At 45.1% G+C, this 25,135-nt stretch overlaps 1 protein-coding gene across 1 annotated transcript; it reads left to right on the forward strand.

Annotated features, from left to right (window-relative positions):
• The first annotated feature begins 11,417 nt into the window (after positions 1-11,417).
• On the forward strand, positions 11,418-15,091 carry LOC120843332. Its single transcript, XM_042293491.1, has 2 exons — positions 11,418-11,513; positions 14,069-15,091. The coding sequence occupies exons 1-2, from the start codon at positions 11,418-11,420 to the stop codon at positions 15,089-15,091; spliced, it is 1,119 nt and encodes a 372-aa protein (XP_042149425.1).
• The last annotated feature ends 10,044 nt before the right edge of the window (positions 15,092-25,135 follow it).

Below are 25,135 nucleotides of genomic sequence, written 5' to 3' on the forward strand. Positions count from 1 at the left end.
TGCTAGGGGGTAATGTCGGCGCATCGGCTCGTCTGCTTCCCGAGGCGTCTGCAGGCGTGCGTTGGCGGGACACGTGTTCCTTCTTCCCGTGGATCCCGACTCCGAAGGCAGCTTTGCGATCCTTCCACACCAACGAGTCAAACTTTTCCTTGTCATCTGTGGAATGCGACTGCGTATTGCAGTAGCAGCGCGACGGTGCGGTATGCGACGAGCGACGACTGCCGAGCACAAAGTCCGGGCCCCTTGACGACGGTCCGCGAGTGTTCGAGAGATTCCTCCGCGGGTCGGTGGTCGGCCGCGTTGGTGACGCGCAGTGACGCCAGGATCCTTCGTTTGCTATTGGCTGACGCGTAAAGAGATGCCCCTCCCGTTTTCCGGGGTCATCTCAGAAAGAGGGGCGTGCCGGGGACTTTGATAGCAATTTTAATAGGAAAATCCGCCGAGCATGACCGTAATTTTATGGTTTTTAGGATTCTTAGGGCCTGTAGATCGAGTTACCGCCATAAATAGACCATCGCAGAACGCTCCGGAGGGCCCCTTTAAGTTCACAAGCCAGAAGCCTACTGCTGCCAGCACAATTTAGCTTATTTTTATTGAAATCTCCTGAAAGTAAAACACGCATCTGAAGCCCGTAGGTGGGATATAATTACCTAAGATGCAGCTCACGCGAGCCCAAAGGAGAGGGGGTCGTTGCTCGGCAGGCTTCCCAGAAACCTTTGCCTGGCGGCCTTTCAATGAGCAGGTTAGGAGAGCTTGAAGAGTGAAGACGTCCAAAAGAAGGGTGCGGGCGGTGGCTGTCGCACTTTTCGACTGCTGGAGCCTTGAGGTTGTGTCCTTTGGCACATAAATGCCTGAACCAGGCACGAGTTCGATGACCTGCAGCATATAATTAAAGGCAATTAGTGTGAAAAATATTGGAATACAGTCAGATGTCTCAACAGCTCAGATAAATCTTTTAAGATGAAGTAAAATCCTGAAAGCATTAGGCGTCAATTTCCCAGCACTACAAAATCTGATGGGCAAACTCATCCCTAGGAATCCCGTCATCCAATAATGCAAGTCTGGGGATGGGGAAGCTAAGTGTGACTTGGCTAAACTTGGTGCAGTTGAACCTCTATCTAACAAACCCCAATTTAACAAAATTCGCAAAATGAAATTTTTCATTTTCTTATCGTCCTTTCTATTGAAGACCATTGTTACCTTGCAAACCCCGTGAAGCCATGCTCCATCTAGGGCACACTTACAGGGATGGTCTGCAACACCATGTTGCTCGGCAAAGACCCTCTCGAAGACCCGGAACCAAGGCTTTCGAACATGAGCTGAAGTAACCAACATCAACACGTCTTCATCTTCTTCTGTCTCCAACATCAAGAGAAGCTGCTGCTGCGGCGGCATAAACCTCCGGGCCAATGAGAGTGGTTGTTGGACCTCATCTGGTTGCAGCGGTGCCACCAGTTGTAGAGGGCTGGGGGATGGACAGGTCGGAGACTGGGTTTGCGCTATAGGGAGTATTCACTGGCGGCCATATCCGTGTGCGCTGCTACTGAGCGCGTGTTGACGGCGGGCTTCCATAGTGCTTTTGGAGCGTGTATGTAACACCATTAAGGTTGCCGGTCTTAGCAGGCTATTAATGTGAGCTCGTTCCGAGCATGCGCTCTAAACAGCACCCACAAATATGGCGTCCCATGAATACCTCCTATATGGATGACTATGTTTTAATGGGACATCAGACGATGGTTGCATTCAATAGTAGGTCCCATTCCGTCTCGGCCGCGCATGTCAGCGGGTCCCCCTTTTATAGCCGCGGTGATGTGACGGTGTTCCGTCACCGTCACATCACCTGGCTTCGATGAAGATAATGTCCAACAGCCACTCTCATTGGGCCGGAGGTTCATGTCACCGCAGCAGCAGCTTCTCCTGATGTTGGAGAAAGAGGAAAATGAAGACCCGTTGATGTTGGTTACTTCAGCTGATGTTTGGAAGCCTTGTTTCCGGGTCCTCGAGAAGGCCTCTGCCGAGCTATGGTGTTGCAGACCATCCCCATAAGTGCGCCCTAGATGGAGCACGGCCTCGCCGGGGCTTGGATTGTAACACCATGTATTTTTTCTCTCGATTTAGCGAAGTAGATTTGCACCACGAATTCGATTTAACGAAGAATTCACGCGTCGCCTATGGACATTTTGGCAGCCTCCGCGAAAAAAGAAGAATTTGACAGAAGTTTGATTGCCCAGAACCGAACATAAAAACGTAAAGCCTTTATTGGTTTAAAAATTGAAAGAAAAAAAAAACAATACTGGTGATGATGACGACAGCTTGCATCAAGAAAAATTACCTGCCATATTACATTAAGAACAAAGCAACTCCGCGACATTGCAGAGGATGTACAATCAGTTGTCTATGTTGTCTACTATGTTTGCAACAACAAGGATCTTTTCTTGACTCAATCTCTGCTTTTTTTAACAATGAATGACGCACCACATAAAATGAAAGTTCTGTTGCTTGACATCAAAGTCAAAATAATCACCAAAGTGAGGAACGAGGAGAAGAAAATGACAGTTGCTGAGAGGTATGGCATCTTACAAAGCTCCCTGTCGACAATTTTGAAGGTGAAAGACAGCATCATGATTGCAAGACCGTGATTCTAAACACTTTGACTCGGAGGCGTTGTCAGCGTAGCTGATTTTAGATCTGTAGGTTCTATCGACTTTCTTCATTTTCGCTGCCCGCAAAACTTGGAGTCACACGGGATCCTAAGGCTGTGTACCACAACTTGCTCTATCTGACTTTGGAATGGGTGTTTCGTAGCCAGGCGCTTCAAAACGTACACGCGCGACTGCGTCCGGTGTGACATGACCTGCCGGAGTAATGCAGGTTGGCTCCAGTTACTTCGGTAGCCGCTGCAAGGGCTGCAAGCAATGTCGGCTGGGTTGGCTGCAGGTGCACTGTAATCACGTGACACCTGCCGGAGGAACTCAGGCCGGCTCGAGTTACTTTATTAGCCGCTGCTAGAAACTTTTGCGCTAACACAGATAAACAAACAAACAGGGCATGTTGACAAACAATGATAAAGTCATAGTTTCTTTTTTTGTTTCCCCATGTGGCACCATCGGGCGCTTGCTACGAGTACCAGCCATGGCCTGTGTCACGCAGCGCTTTTGCTGTTACAGGGGTGGAACTCATGAAATGTATTTGGGAGCAGCCACGGGAGCAGCTGAAACCGCTGTTTTGGAGCAGGTTGGGAGCAGCTAAAACTACGTTCTGGAGCAGACTAGGAACAGCTCAGATCAGTTTTTATTGCACTTGAGCTTGTGTGTTAGACAAGCACAGGAGCAATTTCAATTGTGCTTAGGAGCACAGATGAACATGAGTGGTTAGGAACATAGGTAGATGGGATAACAGTGTAACAGATGTGAAAACTTGAAACTTTGTGAGCCTTAATGCGAACCAAAAAGCAAGTATCATATGTTTCTGAAGATAGTGTCCTTGATATTTTCTGAGTGGCTTTCAGCTGCTCAAAATGTAAATCAACGCTGCTTATCGCACCCCCGCAGGGGGCACCTGTGAAAGCAGGTGTTTGGAGAGTGGCGTCTCCACGGACCCCGAGCCCCGCAGGGGGCGCCTGCACCTTAGGTGCTAGGTGCTTGGTGAGTAGCGTCACCACGGACCCCAGCCACGTGGGCCACCATACCCGCACGCAGGGGGCACCTGCCTTGGTAGGTGCTTGGTGAGTGGTGCCACCGCGAACCCCGAGCTATGTGGGTTTACCCACCTACGCCTGGCTGTGCGTGGCTTAACCCGTGTCCGGGGAAAAGGGGACCCTGGTGGTTGAGCTGAGCCCGGGGTATGTTTGGACCCTTCGGGGCCCCCCGGGCGAGGCAATACACCGCTTCGACCTCTGCTTCTCGTAGACGGGTGTCCTGGCTTGGCCCGACCAGGATGATTCAGTCAGTCACCTCCTCTACCCTCTTCTTCCTTCTTTCACATTTCCTCCCACCTCTTTCTCTTCTCTTCTACACTCTCTTCCTTCCTTTTTCACCTTCTTAGGCGGCAAGGGCCAACCTTGAGTGGAAACAGGTCCTGTCCCTGCAACCACACTAGGGTATAGTGCCCGGGCAGCACTGGTAGAGTAATTGTGTCAGCCAAGCCCATCTTGCTATGGCACATTACCTACCCCCTTGTTGGGCTCCTGGGCGGTGCACCCGGGCACTGAAACTTCCTCCCCATGTTATGGGTTCTCGCGGTAAAACCTCCCTCGATCGGCCCCTGAAAAGGGTCCGCACCGAAGTCCATGCCACAAAAACGACACCACCTACACCTACCAGATTCCCGAAGTTCTTGGTTCTTCACTTTGAAAGTGAGAAACAGCTGTCTAAATTATCTCCATTCCTTGTCGCAAAAACACTCGAAGGTGTTGTCGGAAAGGAATTTAAAGCCAAGAAAATGCCATCGGGTGACCTACTCGTCGAAATCGAATCAAGTGAGCAGAGTGCTGCTCTCCTTGCCTTGAGAACTGTAGCTGATCACGAAGTAACGGTCACACCTCACCGCACCTTAAACTCCATCCAAGGAGTTATCTCCGAGGATGACCTTCTTGAGACCAGTGACACCGAAATAGTTGAGGGCCTTTCTGATCAAGGAGTTATTGCTGCAAGGCGCATCTCTTTGCGTCGTGATGGCCAAGAACGTAAAAGCAAATACATAGTTCTAACTTTCCAATCCACCACACTTCCTGACGCGGTGAAGGCTGGGTACCTGCACTGCAGGGTTCGGCCTTATATTCCAAACCCTCGGAGATGTTTCAACTGCCAGCGGTTTGGCCACGGCTCTCAGAACTGCCGTGGTAAGGCCACTTGTGCCAAGTGTGGGAAAAATGACCACGCTGCAGATACTTGCTCTAATGAAGCCCATTGTGTAAACTGTAATGACCCACACCCCGCGTATTCTAGATCTTGCAAGACATGGAAAGAAGAAAAAGACGTACTTACCTTGAAGGTCAAAGAAAACCTCTCCTACCCGGAAGCGCGCCGTCGCTTTGCGTTCTTGCGCAAAGGCGGCTATGCACAGGTGGTGCAGCGGGGACCTGCACCAGTGAAGGTTGCAGTGGCAACCCAGACGTCCTTTCTGGACTATGGGAAGCCACGGCAGTCCCCCACGCCCCAGCTGAAGATTCAGCTTCCAGGGCGTGCAATCTCGGCTGGTGGGTCTGCTGGCCCTCTCAGCCAGAGCGCAAACACTCGCGCTCCTGCGGGGAAGCAGCCTCAGCCCTCTCACGTAGAGGGTATGCAGGCTGCTTCCCAAGCTCAGGATGGGCCGGCGGCTGCGGCAACCGTCCCTCCTCTGCGATCTCCTTCCAGGGAGAAGGGTCGACACTCTCGCCCACACTCCCTGGAGAGAGCATCATCGAGGGAGCGGCATGGCTCTCGTGCCGCTCCTGCAGCACCTAAGGGGCAGGAACGGGTGCACTTGGGCGACTCCCCGCCCAGCACCTCCACCGCCCATTTGACTGGGGCTGGTCGTGGACGGGGCATGACGCCCCATCCTTTGAGCCTGCCCAAACCAGCAGCAAAGGCCTCGCCTGAAGAAGTAGAGGCAATGGATGAGGGCACGGAAGTCTCTATTCATGCGTCTGACCAAGACGACATGGACTGGCAGACTCCTAAGAGTAAACAGAAAAACAAAAAACCTGTCATCCCACCAAAGTAATGATGTTGGTCTATTGTTGCCATGAGCGGCAGATTTGTAAGTTTTTATGTATTCCCTTCTAGTATTACAAGGTCAACAACGTTTTAGTGTTTTAATTTAATTTTTTTTAATTATTATTTTGTTTTAGAGGCATGACTAAATTTCATTTTATGCAGTGGAACTGCCGCGGTCTTTTACGTAATATTGACGATGTTAATTTTTTTATGGACAATTTACGTCCTATTGCTCTCTCTTTACAAGAGACACACCTCAATGATCATCATAAGTCAATATTGCGCCGCCATCAAGTTTTTAGAAAAGATCGCCCTACATCTAATTCATCTGGTGGAGTAGCTGTGGTTGTCCAGAATGGAGTCGCCTGCTCTCAGGTTCCTCTGGCTGCGCCTCTTGAGGCTGTGGCTGTACGACTTCTTTTGGACCGCCTTATTACTGTCGTTTCTATTTATATTCCACCTAACACTTCACTGCATCTTCATGATCTTCAACGGCTGGTTACACAGCTTCCTCATCCATTTTTACTGTTAGGAGATTTTAATGCTCACCACCCCCTGTGGGGTAGCGCCCGTCAGGACTCGCGTGGTGGGGTAATTGAGAGTTTTTTATTATCTTCTGGGCTGTGCCTTATGAATACGAAAGATCCAACCTTTTTTAGCGTTGCTCACAACTCATTTACATCTATTGACCTTTCAATTTCATCCCCCTCACTGTTTTCTATGTTTACTTGGAAAGTTTTAAATAACCCCTTTGGGAGCGACCACTTTCCAGTCGTTTTGGAAAGTCAGGTATCTATTCCAAGCCTCATGAAACGCAATCCACGTTGGAAACTGGAAAAGGCAGACTGGGGTCTTTTTTAGCCTAAACTCGGTACTCAAACCTTGCATGTTCTTGCCATTAACACATGATGAAGCCACCACATACATTACAGATCAGATCATAAATGCTGCCTTTCGCTCCATCCCTCAGACTTCATGCAACATTGCAAAAAAATGTAAGCCATGGTGGAGTAAAGAATGTTCCGCCACTAAGAAAAAACAAGATAAGGCTTGGAGTATATTTCGGAGATATCCAACATCTGTGAATTTGTTAGAGTTTCAGAGAAATAGAGCTCAAGCTCGTTCAACCAGGAAGCAGGCAAAGAGGAAGTCTTGGAAAGGTTATCTGACCTCTATCAGCAGCTACGTCCCAGCAAAGGAAGTGTGGGAACGACTTCACAAGGTCGAAGGCAGATACCGTTGCTTTACAGTTCCTCTTTTTCCTTCAGTGGATTCGTTGCATGACCAGGCTAATCTGTTGGGCGAACATTTTGCAGCCATTTCCAACTCCTCCCATTACTCTTCAGCGTTTTTGAAGTTTAAGACAGATGCAGAAAAAATGAAAGTCAGCTTGGCAGGAGGAGCTTCTGCACCCTACAATCAACCGTTTACGATGGTCGAGCTCCAAATGGCACTTAATGTCCGGAAAAACTCGTCTCCTGGTCCTGACCGAATACATTATGAGATGATCCGACACTTGTCGAAGGAATCACTCGCTGCCCTTCTCGTTTACTTCAATGGTCTGTGGAAAGACTCACATTTCCCTTCCGAATGGAAGCGGGCAGAGGTTATTCCACTGCTGAAGCCCGGAAAAGACCCTTCCTTTCCTGCCAGCTACAGGCCAATAGCACTGACGAGTTGCTTGGAGAAGCTCTATGGTTTTCAAGGTACCGGGGCGGAAGAAAACAAAAATCCAGGGTGCGCCACGGTCGATCCGACATTTTTAAAAGGTAGATATTTTGCTGTCTGCCGTACATTCGACCTACCAATTGTGGCTACAAAGTCCTTGTAGAACGTTGTAGAAAGCCAAGCAGATGTTCAACGCGATATTCTTTACGTGCACACGTGAAGAGGAGTCGTCACGACACCTGAGGCAGCATTTCAAGCTCTGAACGCGGAACATTTCGTTCATTCCGGCGATGGTTCATTATGCCGTGTGGGCGTAGCAACTGCGCCAAGAGAGGTCGAAACGATTAAAACTCTATGAGTAGAATTCTTCTCCACCCCCAAAGTTCCTGAAAATTAGCGTGCGAAGACGGCAGCCCTCACCGCAGTCACAGTTTCGTAGAATTAGGCACGTCGACTTCGACAATCCTCCTGTCATCTGCTAGTCGTATGGCTACTGCGTGCGTTTTATTGCGACTTTGATATTATTTATTGCACTTGGGGAGGTAGAGATGTACAGGTGTGCTGGTGTTGGGGGAAGGCTGACACCCGTGCAACTATAGTGTACCCACAACAGTTTCAAGGAAGATGGAAAATGCATTATGTAAAACCATTTTTTTTTTTTGACAACCAACAACAGTCAGATGCGCCACAACGAACGGAGAATGTCTGAATACGACGACGCCTGCTGTCTGCGAGGTCGGTGCACCGTTTTATGTGCAGCGTCGTCTGCTACTCGCGGCGATGGTTGCGTCGCCTTTCCCTCGGCTTTCAGAAATTCATTGTTGCTTCACGAACGAGACTGGGCGTTCGAGGAAAGGGAAAGAAAATACCAAGAAGCGTACATACTTTATTTATTGACTAACAACCACGAGACGCGTTTCAAAAAGCAAATAAAATCTCGCGGCCGAGGTGTTTCCCACCGAGATCCCCTTGCTCGCCGCAGTTGCTTTTATATCGGGCGGTAGCTTACGCCACCCAGCCTTGAATTATTTAATTGAAACATGTTTTCTTTTTATTTTCTACCATACTACTTCTCCCTTTACATCCCTCCAACTATCGCCGGGCGGGTAGAGTACTTTCCAGGAAGAGCTTCGCGCCGGCTGCTCTTGTTGCCAGCAAACGGGGCGAAATTCCAACGCAATTAACCAGCCGCCAACCCATTCAAAAACAGAATAAATCTTTAAAAAGTCAATAATCGAGTTATATTTTGTATAAAAAAAATGAATTACCGACTTGATTATTTATGAATGAACACTGCTCCTAATAAAACACTGAAAATTCCCTCTGGACTGACTCGGTTACTCGTGGTTTGGCGCAGCCGGCTGTGGCTGGAGAGGCGGGCGGGGTGGCTGGAGCTGCCGCACGCTGCACTTGGCTGGGCGGGCGTCGGAAGAGGGCTTTGCGTGGAAGCGTTTACGCGTGGTCAAATGGCACAGATTTGCCACTGTTTGTGGCTCTACTAAAGGTCGAGTTACCCGTGTTGGCATCCTGGTACTTGGTTATACTGCACAGCCTTCCAGAATGAACAGGCAGAAGCGCGGTCCCTACAAGAGGTATTTGACAAGCAGCAGCGAAGTCGTAAGTACCTGCGTCACACTCAAGCGGATCGTTCCACTAAGAGTCTGCCGCCTCTGTAGGCTGAACCTACTGTATGGATGATTGAAATTTTTTTTGACGTTCCAATCACTCCCGGCAGCGTGACAATTTAGGGGCAAGGTTAGAAAGATTTTCATTTCTAGTTACTTCATAAGGTTCACCGCTGCTTTGTTCTATTGAGAAGGGGTTAGGCATTGGCTTAGGCTAGTGTACTGCAATTGCTATCGCACAGTACGTCGTATATTCGTAGCACCAGGCTATACATAGATTTTTCGTCTGCATGTAGGAAATGATGCCTTCCTATGGCAGACAACTTACGCTGTACAAATGTGTAATATTTTAGCAAGTAATTATACTCGGGAATCTTTTCGGCAAACTTATCCCAATTGACAGTTACGATTTCTGCTCAGTCCCAGTAAGCATATTACTCGCATACATTGACTGCAGCTGGCATGATGTAGACACGAAGAATGAGTGCTGCTAGCAATTTTGATCCGAGCTGTCAGCTGGCATTTGTTTCCAGGCCTATTTTTTCATCTGCTGGCAGAGTAACAACCGCAAAAATATGCCAGCCAACGTAGAACCACTGCCGGCAATTTTTTTCTCTGGCTGCCAGACCCTGTAAACCCATGTATATATAATGCCGACACTATAGTGACGTGTTTGCAGCCAGCAAATGGGAGAAAACTGCCAGCATTTGTCCGCCCAGACAACTCTGCCAGCTGCCGGCAAAATATGGGTTCGTCTTTCTTTCCCGAAATTCAAACGAAGTGAACGTCTCGGGAGCCAGCTACTTGCTTTGTACTTGTCATGCATCTGCACAAGTTATAACAGCAAAAGAAAGTGGAACTGTTTACAAGACACAAACTAAATCTGGATATTCAACACAATAAAAAAAAATTCCTAGCCCAGCATGCTAACCGCTGCACCATCTGAGCTCATTGTTGCTGAGTTCTTGGTGATAGCAAAGTTGGGGCACGAATATCTACCGAATGTTGCCTCTGCTAGCATAAATTCTGCAACTCATTTCAAAGGTTCATTATTTTTTTATAGATATGTTTGAAATTGCAGTACTCGTAATAAAAGAAACATGTTTTCTGTTTTCTTTTTCTAACTTGATAGGTCCCACGACATACCCAAGCTCGGTGGGACCAGCTTTCTGAAGATGCAGGCTGTTCCGAACCTCCGAACAGCGCAAGCCCTGATCAGCTCGCAAGCAGCCCAATTCCTCTTCGACAAGAGGGTGGTGCAGAGGATGCAAGTGATGCCGAAGAGGAGAGGAGCTTCTGCTCGGACATCAGTGTTTCAAGTTCTGATGAAGCTGATGACGGAGACAGTACCTCCTCCGGTGAACAATGCCCAGGTGACAGCTATGTACAGGAAGGTTTGGCCCACACTCCCCTTTTTGATGGGTGTTCTATGTCCCGCATTGAAGTTTGTGTCATCCTGATGAACTTGTTCTTCAAATTCAACCTCACGCGAGAGCTTCTTTCAGCTTTGTTATTTGCTCTCAACTTATTTCTGCCCCGCCCACATTCTCTTCCGTCAACGACGTACACCTTTTTCAAGCTAATTTCCAAGTATCGATCCGGTGATCCAGCAAAAGAACATTTCTTTTGCAAGAATTGCCACACCTCTGTTTCCGCTGGAATCGCATGCTGTCCATTATGCACCAAATCACTTATCAACTGCGGCAGATTTTTACAGATAGAGTTAGCTCCAACGCTGCGCTCATTCTTAGAGGATGAAAGGATGTATGAATACTTCTCACCACCCAACCATGGCACTTCTAATGCCTACAGTGATCTAACAGATGGGGATGAATACAAGAAGGTGAGGTCTGGAAGCGGCAAATATGACTTCTCTTTGTTCTGGAACACTGATGGTGTTAAGGTGTTCAAAAGCTCAACCTCTTCCTTGTGGCCCTTGCACTGTGTAATCCCTGAACTGCCTCCCCGACTACGCAAGAAATTTCAACTAATGACTCTTCTTTGGTGTGGCTCAAAGCCTGACGTTAATACCTTTCTTCGACCATTTTGTATGGAAGTGAAAAAACTCGCATTGCAGGGTTTATGATGGACTCATCCTGTAACTGGACGACAACTGATATCCCATATTTTTGCACCAGTCACATCTGTGGACGCCGTAGCAAAGGCTCTGCTGCAGAATATTCGCCAGTTTAATGGCTTGCATGGGTGCTCTCTATGTGAGGCCCCTGGCAAAACTTGTCAGCGCAATGGCTCCTCCCGATCATGGATTTACGTTCCGGGTACGCATGCTTTGCGAACGGGGAGTGGCATGAAGCAGCAGGCCGTACAGGCTGTGAATAGCCAAAGTGTAGTACAAGGGGTAAAAGGACCGTCTGTATTGAGTTTGATTCCCCGTTTTGATTTGGCGTACAGTTTTGTGATAGATTACATGCACTGTGTACTGCTAGGGGTAGTGAAAATGCTAATGGCCACCTGGTTTGACTGTAAGTGTCATGCAGAGTCATGGTACCTCGGACGACAGTTGACCGAGGCTCCCAGGTGGACTGCATTTTCTTAGATTTCGCCATGGCATTCGATAAGGTGTGTCACGAGCTATTACTGTTAAAACTTTCAAAACTTAACATTGACCCTAACGTTCTCGCATGGATTCGGTCTTTTCTAAATAACCGTTCACAATTTGTAACAATTAACAACGAAAATTCTCCTCCTGTGTCTGTAAATTCTGGAGTTCCTCAAGGGTCGGTTTTAGGCCCACTACTATTTTTAATCTATATTAACGATCTTTCCATTAATGTGTCTTCATCCGTTTGTCTCTTTGTCGATGACTGTGTAATTTACCATGAAATCTGTCACGATTCTGACCTGTCTACACTTCAGTCTGATATTAACTCTGTCTCTCGTTGGTGTGAATTATGGCTAATGAAACTAAACACTAGTAAATGTAAACAGATGAGAGTGTCCCATAAGCCTAACAACAGTCCCTGTTACCACCTAGATGGCAACCTTTTGGAGCAAGTGGCAACGTACAAGTACCTTGGTGTTCACTTAAGGGGGGAGGCTGGTCTTTAACTTTTTGTTTTTTATTTTTCATTTATTGTGGTGCAATTTACTACACTGATGTATTTCTCCGTAGTGATTTCAAATATGCAATCATCTCTTTAAATATGCAATTAGTTTTCAGATAGCTTTACTAGATCCTGCATTACCAATAAATTTGTCATTTTAATTAGGTCCTCTTTACGGGTCGTTAGCGTAAGAGTTTTCAGAACATATCAGAAATTTTTATAGAATTGCATTCACCAAGACATGTTTTGTGCGGTGATGCTATTTTTGTTGCTTTATATATCATACAACAATTTTAATTAATTACTCTCAAAAAGATATAGCCTCCCGTTTTATGCAACTTGATTGCAAATGTTTTTTACCGATGTAATATCATTAAATCAGTCTTAAAATAGCATCACCGCACAAAACATGTCTTGGTAAATGCAATTCTATAAAAATTTCTGATATATTTTGAACAATTTTATGGTAACGGCCCGTAAGGAGGACACAATTAAAATTGCAAATTTATTAACACCTCAAGATGCAGTAGAGCTATCTGAAAACAAATTGCATATTTGAAATCACCACAGAGAAATACATCAGTACACTAAATTTCAACACGATAAATGGAAAATAAAAAACCAAAAGTTAAAGACCAGCCTCCCCCCTTAACAAATAACCTTTCATGGAAACCCCACATTCAGTATGTTACTACCCGTGCTAACTGCATGTTGGGCTACTTAAAACGCAGCTTTTCATTGGCACCTATTTCACTAAAATTGATCCTCTAACAAACATTAAAGGGATACTACAACGAAATTTCGGCGCTCATTTTTTGGTCTATATGTGTTCAAAAGAGCAGTATCACATGAAACATACCAATATCTTGTTAAAAAAGTCTCGAAAAGGAATTTTAAAACGAATTAAACGATTAGCAAAGAGCACCTGGTGGATGTCGCTAACGCCTCGTTTTTAATGCTCGTCTAGGAACCTTGACAGCTAGTGACGAAAGTTGTCTTGTCTCTGGCCACGACGAGAGAAGGGGGGAAGGAGGAACTCCCCTCTTCCCGAGAATCCCTTTTGTGCGTCGCAGAAGTCGCTATTGTCCCCCTAGAAGATTACAGAAGATTTACCCGTCACTCAAAATTCATACAAAAGCAGCCGCTTCGGTGGCTGGAACGACTAGGCCATCCTCTCGACGTCAGCCTCGCCGTAGCTTTGCTCGTCTTGAGACGACCTACGTCACGATTGCGTTGGATGTCACGTGCTCTAAGCTGGGCCTTCTCCGAGCGCTTGCCAGAGTGGGCCATTTATAACGAAAAATACAGCCACCAGGATCAAAATACAAACGTGCGATTGTCATTTACGGATATTGTGGATCATATTCAACCTATTTTTGAACACGACGGGAATATTTCAAATTTCGTTGAAGTATCCCTTTAATCAGGCCTAAATTAGAATATGCAGCCTCCATCTGGGATCCCGGTCACGATACTCTAATCACTGCATTGGAATCCATTCAGAATAGGTCAGCCCGTTTCATTCTTTCCAACTACCATCGTACTGCTAGTGTCACATCAATGAAAAATAGTTTATGTTTACCACTTCTCTCCTTGCGACGTAAAATTTCACGCCTATGTCTATTTCATAAAATGTATTTTTATAACCCTCTCCTACGCAATCGGATGATTACTCCCCCCTTTTACATTTCATCCCGTCTTGACCATCAGCATAAAGTTGGAGTTCCAAGTTCGTTTACCACAACATTTCAATCTTCTTTTTTACCCCGCACAGCCGAGGAATGGAACCACCTCCCTGGTTTGATTGCTACTATAACTGATACTAACTTGTTTAGAAATTCCATCACTAGCTATTTTAGCAGTGACCCATGACCTATTATTATTATTATTCTTTGTTTGTTTTATATTTAATATTGTTGACATGTTACTATAGTACTATCTTTGTTTCTTGTATGTGCTCTCCCCCTCTGTAATGCCTTCGGGCCCTGAGGGTACTTTCAATAAATAAATAAATAAAACAATTGACGAGAGGCTCCTGGCCATCCAGCCACCCGATTTTATCACTAGAACGCCGCGCTCTGTCAGGCATAGAATGTATTGGAAAGCAAGTGAGTTCAGGGCATGGCTACTTTTTTATTCTATTCCAGTACTTTCTGGCATTCTTCCACTGGCTCATCTCCAACATTTTGTCCTCCTCGTCTCCGCCATCCATATGCTGTTGAAAGAGTCTGTAAAACGGCACGAAATTGATCTGGCCGAAACTTTTCTTAGTCGCTTTGTTGAAGAGTCCGCATCACTTTATGGACCACAGTTTTTAACTTTCAACATGCACCAGTTAACACATCTCGGTCTTTCTATAAGACGTTGGGGCCCCCTCTGGGCAACGTCTGCATTCCTTTTTGAAGATAGAAATGGTGAACTAGTTAGAGTTATCCAAGGCACCAGGGCAATCGATAAGCAACTTGCTACTCTTGTCGGGATCGGAAATGCACTTAACTCAATTGAGCGACGCATGGATAAGGGCTCTACTGCATTTTCTGTCTGGAACAGAATTCGGAATGTTCATTTTCCAAAACAGACGACAGACGGATCTGTAAAACTCCATGGACGCCCATATCAAGCGAACAGAAAGATAGCAAGTTTCTTATCGACCCAGTCTATGTTCGACAATGCATTGATCTACAAGAGGGCAACGATTGGTTGTGTCACTTTCACATCTAGTATTTATGAAAACCAGAAACGTAGAAATAACAGAGCAGTCAGATGTACTACTGAAAACGGTATTTGCTATGCATCCATTGAGTGCTTTGTGAAGAACAGCATGGAAGTGTATGCTGTTCTCAACGAGTTTTTTATCGATGATTCTGAGACAATAGTACACGAGAGCATGAACTACTCACTTTCCCAATTCATTCCTGTGTATTCCACCGACAATCAGCTTGTCATTGTCCCCCTTCCCCAAACAGAACTCCACAAGTGTATTTTTGTTCTTGATTACATTGTTTCAACACCGAATCTGTTTGAGATGAATTTGTAAAGCCCAGTAGACTGCTCCTTTTCTAATTGTTACTGTACATGCCCCCTGGACATTGAGCTGCAGCACATGATCAGAACCTTTGCTATGTTGTCCTGAGCTGCCCGCAATATGACAGAGGCTTATTTCGGAAAAGGCGCCGTGTAACCAAACTTTTGGTTGCACATCTAGAGATACCCAGGTGGTTGAATTAATCCTCAGTCCCCCCTTGGGTGTGCCAGATACCCTTCGTATGTTTGGCACGTAAACGCCCAAATTTACTATTACCTTGGCTTCTCCAAAAACTCTTGTGTGGTTCCACTTGATCTTAATCACTTTTCAAAATTGTGTTGCACAAATGAACTTGGTACGCATGGTGTCCTTGATGGTGGACTTAGATGGTCTTACACATCACTTTGCATCCCAGCTTAAAGCGAAACGAAACAACAAAATGTCATATGTGTGGTTATAAGTTACATATATTTGTACTGTGCATATCTTTTCAGCTTACAAAATGGGGGGGTGGGCACTTAATGTGAAATGGGCGGATGCACGGTATTTTACGGTATTCATCAAACTACCTCCCTTCCCCGCTGATTGAGGAAAAAGTTTTGTGAATTCTGCTTTAAAAAAATGGTGAACCGAAATTTGGATTAAAAAAAAAAGACAATGCAGGAGATGTAGGCGGGATGTTACAATCGCTACAACACTACTTGTAAGGCGATATCTCGAATGGACGGCCATATTTTTGGGAAAAGAGGTCGAGATTGAACCAGGCGGACAGATCACGTGACGTCAAGATATCTCGTTTCCTCCTCACTTCGCTTTGCCCCCTCAAGGCGGCGAGGTGGAGAAGACGCGAGGCCGTCCCCTCTCCTTCTCAGAGAAACAAGGTGTAAACATATCTGTCAAATTCGCCTCTTTTTTTTCAGTACAGTCATCCGTTTGGGATATCGCTGTATGAGTGATGTTTTGGTGTTTCTAGCATCCCGTTGCATGCTTTTGCTGCGTGTTTTGTGGAATCCAGATTTTGGTTCAACATCCCTTTAACGCGTGTGTCAGGATTAATTGGACCAAACCATGTCTGGTAGTGTGTTTGGCTTTGCAACAAGTAATGTTTAGGTGTGTTCGAAGCAGGCGTCAAATCTGTCGTTTTTTCCACTGCTGAGCAAATTAGAAGTTTTTTGAATAATTGTGATTTGACTGTGTTTGTCAGAACCTGACGAAGCCATGTTTTTATGTGTTTAAGCATGTTTATTTTCGATGTTTGATTTACCTGAAGTTGAATTGTGGAGATAAAAAAAAATATTTGTTATGCCCAATGCAGTTCTCTGACTTATTTGTACCACATGCATATCAAATTAACCTGCACTGTCAACATTAACCAACCCAAACTGCTGGGGGGGGGGGGAGGGGGGCTGGTACATTTGTCAGACTCCCATAAAGCAGCCTTTTTTTGCTGTCGTTTGTTGGTGTACACTATGTAGCACATGAAGACAAATGAAAATTGAGCCGATTTGATCAAACCATAAATAATAATCTCAGTACACGTTATGTATGTTAATGTACTTTTCGGTAATTCGAAAGACAATTTTGGTTATGTATTTCTTTTTTCTCACGTGCTTTTTCACTTAGATGTAAGATCATACCAATGTAAAAAAACAGTAGACTTGTGGAGAAAAAAAGGTTTGCAGTCTTATAACTGCAAATTTTTAATGCGAGACTGGTCATAATTGTGCATTTCAAAAAAAGGCTTCTCTAACTACCGAAATAGACTACTCGATGAGGAAAAAGGGGCAAGAATATTTAGTGAAAATTTATCAATTGTAATTATTCTATTCTTTGAATCAATGGTCATGTCTCCTGCTCCCTTGATTTGCTTCAAAGCAGCTTTTATTTATTAAAATAAAAAGGCAAATAGTCCGAAGTGGCTGCTGTCATATTTAGTTGGGCATTCGAGGGCGAAGTATGACTGCCATAAACTAATTCATTTAGATAACAATGAAATATTGACACAGTTTTATATATACTTCCTTCAAAATTAATGTTAGGAAAGTGAAAAGTTACATTACATACTGAATTGGACAAAAGCTTTTTGAAATGTTTGCTGAGAAGCGAAAAATAGTGTCTTTTTCTAAAACGGCTAGTATTGTTAAACATTTCAAAACAAATTAGAAATTCTTTTCGTCCACTTATATAGCACCGAGTACACAATGTAAAAGCATCACCTTCCTAACAATAATATTAGGAAATACACACCCAGGGGAATATTCAGTTGTTAAATATCTAAATTATCTGACTTATTACGTTTTGCCCTGGAATGCCAAACAGGAAAGTTGATGCTGTAAATTAGTGAATTTTCGTGAACTTGCCGAATCGTCTACGATTCCCAGAAAATGGGTTTCCCGAACATTTCGGACGTAATGTTACTTTTCGAAATAATTGGCTACATTGAAATCCTCGCGAAATTTAGCACAAATAATCCCAATCTTAAGCTTGCCAAAGCTAAGGTTTGGGATTATTTGTGCTATTTAGATTTAGTAATTTACGAATTAGCTAATTAACAAATTGCTTTTTAACTTTTTTTTTTTTAGCGCAGCTCTTAGGCGCTTGTTTCCGGCTTAAGCGGCGTTGCCGTCGGCGTAACGCTTTTTCGCGACGCGTTGGCGTAATGCGTCACGAAAAGGTGTAACGGTGACGCCGACGCGTCACGAAAAAGCTTTATGCCGACGGCGACGCGTCACGAAAAAGTGTTACGTTGACGCGTTACGGCACGCCGGCGTCGGCGTGACGCGTCGCCGTCGGCGTAACCGCGCTGTACATTATTAGAAACGTGCCATAATGCACACCGCGGTGACGCGTGCGTTGCATTATATGGTACGCTTCCCATAATGCACCGCTTGAGATGGAGCGGGAGGTGGCGAGGAGAGATGAGGGAGGAGGAGAGGCCTGCGCATACCATCTCCTCCGGATCCTCTCAAAAAGAGCTCTAATTCAGCATTAGAGTTGTAAACGTCCTTCATTTATTTAACTTATTTCTACACAATTAAAAACCGGCCGCTAGATAAAGCTGTATACGACAGATAACAAAGTATATATACCTTAAATGAGGCTGTATACATTCCCAGATAAGACTTTATATTCTCCAGATAAGGCTGTATATACGACAGATAAGTCTGTATATATGCCATATCAGGCTGTATATACGCCAGATAAGTCTGTATATACACCAGATAAGTCTGTATATATGCCATATCAGGCTGTATATACACCAGATAATTCTGTATATACGCCAGATAAGACTGTATATAGGCCGTATATAATCATATAATGTTTGATATGGCCAGATATGGCACAGATATAAAATTTCCATACGGGAAGGGGGGCGCCCGCGTGCCGCGCGATCCGCGTTGCGTGGTTTGGCTGTTCGGCTCTGCTTCGCTTCGCTTCGAAGCCGGCGTGGCACCTTGGCGCACGGCGCGCCGAGGCGCCGCGATTCCGACACTTTTGTACGTAACAACCGGGAAAGCAAACGTAACAGGCAGGAAACTTATACATGTATCTCTATGGAAGTAAAACGGGACCGGCGTTTTTGAACGCAACGGACAGGAAAACGTATCAACCAAGAACGTATCAACGAGGTTCTACTGTAAGTGTTTTTAGTGCGCTATTTGTTTTTTGCTCCATCCATGATAATGAGTCTGTGAAATACGCGCCCAAATACTTGTACGACAGTGAGTGTTCTAGTGGTTTGGAAAGTAATGAGTACTGGGTTAGTGTTTTAGTGGAGGACTTAATTATGGACATTTCTTTGCATTTATATGTGTTAATGTTCATCTGCCATGGGAACACCATGATGATATTGTATCTAAATCGTCTTGTGATTAATATAGGTGTATTAATTTTCTGGTAAATAACTCATGCATTAGCAAACAGTCTAATTGTCGATTTAATTGATAATGGTAGGTCATTGATATATATTAGAAACAATAGAGGCCCGAGTACACTACCCTTAGGGACATCTGATGCAACAGCAACGGGACCCAAATTGCCAGACAAGTATAAAAGTAATAGCATTCTAAAATTGTGATGTGCTGGTTTGAAAAATGTATTGCACATAGTTTGAAAAATGTATTGCACATATTTTGAAAAATGTATTCCACATATTTTGGCAAACTTTTCTTAGACCTGTGATCAACTTGCATAGGTTCAGCAATTCAAAGCACTCTGCCTGTTCAAATATAGTACTTGTTTTGCAGCAAGCAACCTATCTGGTTACTACATCAAAAAACACCTGTGACCTATTTCTTGGCAATGTCATAATGTGAAAACTTTATATTTGCAAAAAAAAAAGTGCCGTAATACCCGAGCGTTGCCCCATATGCAGATGTACTTCGACAGTACCGAGTCTGTGAAACGACAGTTAGGGCAGCTAAAAACAAGTTTTGTACACAAACAGAAGTGGCTTCATATTCAAAGTTGCTCGCATTTACAATGCAGAAGAGTCATAAAGAAGAAATTGGTCACCTTTGAACACTGCGAAACGAGCCTCCTGGTATCCATAAATTCTGAAAATATCCGTCTTCAAAAACATTTATACACATGCATCTTAGATGCTGTAGATTATGTGACACCGAGACACGCAAGTTCTGTGCAGCATGTTGGCATTTACGTTGTAGCACCACAAGATACCCAACAGACTTCTACAAGGACACCGATTATCTGCACACACACACACACAGATCGACCGACTTCAGAGAGCAGTTGCCTTTGGATGAGGATGAAGCGCAAGCATGTTGCTGGCCGGACACAAACTAATTTGTTTAGCCTTGACCTCTTAGCATATCTTGCAACAAAGGTTTCTCAGTTGAAAGTTTTCACTGCAGTCCAACACATGCTTCAGCTTGAACTAACGATGGGTTCATCATCACAGGCGTCGGACATACTCTTCCTTGGTCCGAGTTCGCTTCTTGACATCCGTGAGGGTTGGCAGCGAGTGTCTTTGATCGAGTTTCAGCTTTTCATTTCTTCTGTTTGGCATTCTTGGTATTAATGCAAACATTCATTTCGCTACAGCAATTACACCAGCTCTGTCTTCCTGTGCGAGCAAACTGTAGCCAACTTGTTTCATGCTGTCGATGCGGCCTTGCATTTTTCGCCCCTTAGGTTTTTCAAGGGGGTGTAGACTGCACAGCTTGCCACATAGCCCAAGGCCGGGAGGCTGTGCCTTATTTTTTTTACAGCCCAGGGCCACATTGCAGGTATACCACGTTGCAGGTAGGGAGTCAAGTATCCGCTCGCTTCGGAAGATCTTTCTAGTTTCCATTGCTAGCTGTAGTGACCGTTGACATTGTGCTCCACAGCAGTATTCTGTTTTCATCTTCGCAAACGTGCCTTGTAGACACGTGATATTAGAAGCAAGCCAGTTGCCTATACATTCCGAAGTACTCTTCTAAGGTGTCAGTTTTCAGCTTGTCCCATGGAGGCCGTACAGTAGCCAGAGTTCGTCAAAGCAGTATCCAGGATGTGTGACTGCGTCTGCAGGAAATAGAACGAAAAAGGAGGAAATCATATTAACCTAAAGAAAGGTAAGGTAATCAAAAATAATTATAAAAAGAAAAACAAACAAAAAAAACAAACAAGAAAGAATGCTTTTTTAAGCTGAAGTGGTTCCGTATTTGACAGAAAACACTGGTGGTGTTTCGATCTGGTATTTTGGATCACAAACATTGAAATTATTTTTGAATTTGATGTGCCGAATGCGCTATAATAATAATAATAATAATAATAATAACAATGCTTATTGCACAAGCACATAGAACCAGGTAGAGAAAATAATAATAATTAATAGAGCTTCCTGGTGTGTGGTGGGATTCCTTGGGGAGCCTGAAGCGGCTCCAGCTAAATTGTTAGTATATGGCTCTGGTGTATGGATAAGTAAACTGATCAATGAACCATATTCCGGCTTGCGTGCACTCCAAACTACAGCTCAGAGACCCGCTGAAATATAGGTCTTACTAGTTAGCTGTAGCGGATCATTTCTGCGCTCCGATGAGGATACGCAGAAACGACAGAATGTACTTCTGTTGTTTTTTAATTGATATGCTGGTTGCAACCGCGATAACCTATCACTTGCGTAGCTTGCGAAAACATTCCAACCTGAACTCATAAATCAAGCCATTTTTATTTAATTCTGCACCTGCAAGTAGCGCCAGCATTTGAATATGTTGCTTCCGGGCCACAACCAAATCACTCCCAAGAATGCATTCAGTGAAAAGTGAAAACAAAAAAACGAAACCACGATCATAAAAAAGTGAAAGCCATTTACAACTTCCTGTAACACCGAATTAGAGCGCAGCTCTTGAGGAGGAGGAGGGAAGGGTACTGGGGGGGTGAAGTGACCTGGGGGGTCACGTGACGATGCCGATGATGTCATCAGTGACGTCAGTGATGACGTCATCAGTGACGATGACAATGCGGGCTCCGATGACGTCATCAGCGATGATGACGATGCGGATGTCGGTGACGTCATCAGTGATGTCACTGATGACGTCATCCGTGATGATGACGATGCGGATGCCGGTGACGTCATCAGTGACGTCACTGATGACGTCATCAGTGATGATGGCGATGATGATGCGGATGCCGGTGAGGTCATCAGTGACGTCGCTGATGACGTCATCAGTGACGATGACGATGCGGATGCCGGTGACGTCATCAGTGACTATGACGTCATCGGGGAGGTCACGTGACCTCGGGGGGGTCACGTGACCCTGAGGGTGGTCACGTGACCTCGGGGGTGTCACGTGACTTCGTGGGGGGGTCACGTGACCCTGGGGAGGGGTCACGTGACCTTGGGATGACCTTGGGGGTCGCATGACCTTGGGGTGACCTTGGTTACGCCGACGGCGACGCCGACGCCGCTCAAGCCGGGAACGGGCCCCTAAGAGCTGCGCTCTAAAATTAAAAAGTTCTCATCCTGCCATGCCGTCAAGGAGCGAGATCTTCCCATCGATTCACTGTATAGTCCACGCTTTCGTAGTCATCCTTGCAGAAACTCAAATATGGACACTTTCACATCCAGTTTTCCGTCAAAGCGCGGATAAACAACATCTGTACCGAATGACAGCACCGACAACCGAAAAGCAGCTTTCATGTACACACACAAGGCCGCGAGAGCACATTCCAAAATGTGCTCGATCTCACTCGAGAGTTGAACCTCTGACCCTCGTCGTCCAAAAGCCTACTCGCTTCCAGAGTTGTTCTAGTTGATTCCTCCAGCCTTATTGTCACGTGACCCAACCCGCAGGAGTAAGTAAAAAAAGCTGTCGAAGAAAGGAACGCGACAAACGACTGTTGGGAAGGAAAAAGAAAAAAAAAACGCAACGCCGTGGAGTCTTTTTTTATTTTTTTATTTTGCGCCCCGTCAAGCATAGAGGGAAAGGAAAACTAGAAGAGAATGTGCATTGCAAAGAAGCCAACTGTCAAGGGGAGCCTTGCGGAGAAGCGTACTACCAGTTCAGCCTACTCATGCCGACGCTCCTTGAAGGGAGAGAGGGAAGCGCTGCGGCTTTCCATCTTGGTGGTGTTGGTTCAAATCGCCTAAAATATGTTTGCAGTCAACCAAAATCATTTGTTTGCATAATAAGTTTATAGTTTCAAAAACGGTTATGATAGATAGTTCATCTAAAGCAACAGAGTCAACAACAATAAATTGAGGTTGACAACCTTTGCATCAGCCACTTCAGTCTAAAAGGTTTCAAACGACCTACACTCAGAAAGTCACTAGTGGTGAATAAATTAAATATAAGTACATATGCTAGAAGTAAATCTGTTTCATCGAACACTTCATTAATACGAGCTTATGATGTTAAGGAAAACATCTCACATTACGCATGTGTGGGCTGTTTCGCTGCTGTGTTCTTTTTAATGCGATAGTGTTAAAGTGCTCGTGTCGCAGAAAAGCTGGCGTCGGTGGCATGACGGGAAAATTCTGATTGGTCGATAAGGTCACGACGTCACAGTTACATGACCTCGCGAAGGAATGTCAAACAACCCAGAGTGTGAAATGAAATTTATTAAAACATGACATGTCATGTGCTGCATGTCTCAAATTATTTAACTTCATAAAGTAATTCATTTATCTTAAAGAAAAAAAATTTGTAAGAATTTTAGGTGGGATTCGATTCCACGACCGTTCATTTGCGAGCCAGACACGCTACTGACTAGGTTACGCAAGGCTTGCTTGCACAGCTTGGGAATGAGCGAGAGTGATACGTTTATATGCCTCCCCATGAAATGGAAGAGAGGCGACAGGACAATCGAGAGATGTGATAGCGTCTCCGAGCATGAGAAGCAGATAAGAAGGCGATGTGAGCGGGGCCCGATAATGCTATCATGTTCCATTCTTAAAGGCTGATGCAGCTTATTACAAAAAACCCCCAAAAGAGTGAGCTGTCGACGAAATGATTTGTTGACACAACAATCTGTCGCTGAAACATAGCATGTCGATGGAATATTGTTTGATAAACTGATTGCCACCGCTCTTGAGGGGGCTTTTAGAACATTACAATAATGTTCCACGTGGAAAGTGCCCTTTTTGCTTTTGCTCTATTCGAAGTTTATATTACTTTTTTTATTTGATGAGACAGGGCTTGATTTTGAAGAAACAGCGTGAAAAAATCACAAAAGACCTTGCAAAAAGCCTTCTGGAACTTGCCTCTGACCTACCGGATATGGCTTCTTTTTTCTGGTCGACTGATAGATGTATGGGAGTGCAATGATGTTTCAGTACTGAAATATTTTCTGCCGCAATTTTAAGCTCGATTTAAGATTAGCCATTTACATCTACGATTTCTAGGCTGGAGAGGAGAGGGGTGCACAGATTCAAAAGGGAACATACCGATTATTCAAGCCTTAAAGAGGGGCCCTGCAGGGACTTTTTTACTGGTTTTTAATTTGCACCGAACCTGAGTGCACTGAACGTAGTAACTTAATGAAGCCTTTCTTTTCTCGAATTTCGCTTTATTCTAAAAGTTATAGGCAAATTAAAACTACAAAAACAAGCAACAAATAACCTCCTTTATGACGTCCTTGGTTGCTTGACTGGCCGTGAACTAAAGGAGGGGTAGTGAGCTCAGCGAGCGCTCACGGCTGCCGCACTTTGTGTAAATGGCTCGAGAGGGCGCATGTAAGCATGTTCTGTTTAGGCTGCACGAAGCGGGCAGTCAGGGTGGCTCGCATTGCATTTGCTGCGTGGTTAGACACTAATTCGGCATGACACTTCATTGGCCACAAACGACAGCAAACACGGGGTTAAGATCAGTTCAAAAAGGGGAGCCACTTCGCACTGCCATACTGCCAAAGGGCCAAACTGCAAGCCAATTGCTGCTCGCCGAAGGCATTCGGAATTGTCAGAACCGGTCGGATCCTCCACTGCAGCGCTGCCGCGTACATTCTGGACTTTTCTACGCTCGCCGGTGCCTGATCCCAGTACACCTTTCTAGTATGTGCCGCCTTTTCCACTGCTTGGTGGTGGGCATGTCGACGGGTCATTTCTTGTGTCCGTACTTTATAAACTGCATCTGTTTCTCTTCTGATCTAAAATACTGAACAAAATCTACTTTTATAAATAATTGAAATGGCTGGTGCCTCTTATATTTTGTATTTGGACTGAAAAGAAGCTTTTAGCGGCTCTGACCAGTAGAAAGGCCAGGACCTAACAGGTCACGATGTCGTCACATATTGCATGCTTTTGGCACCGCGGGTCGCCCCCGTAGGTGGAGGAGGTTTTCGCATCGTCCGGTTAAAATATGACGCACTGATATTTAGTTACTCTCTCCGTGCCCGCTGGCTTGCCCGAACCCCAAGAGACGTGGAAACCGCAAAAAAGGTAGACGCTTAAATATGATTGCAGGGCAAGGTGTAAGATAGACAGGTGGGGAAACGAGAGCCAAATGAGCAACCGGATTGTGTCCTCCTCGGTTTTCTCTTTTTCTGCGGCCCCATCTATGTGGAGCTCTGCAAACTCTCATTCCGGGTAGGCGACCGGTGGCGACCAACTAAACT

This window comes from Ixodes scapularis, unplaced genomic scaffold (assembly GCF_016920785.2).
Source record: "Ixodes scapularis isolate PalLabHiFi unplaced genomic scaffold, ASM1692078v2 PGA_scaffold4__175_contigs__length_147842914, whole genome shotgun sequence".
Lineage (NCBI taxonomy): Eukaryota > Metazoa > Arthropoda > Arachnida > Ixodida > Ixodidae > Ixodes > Ixodes scapularis.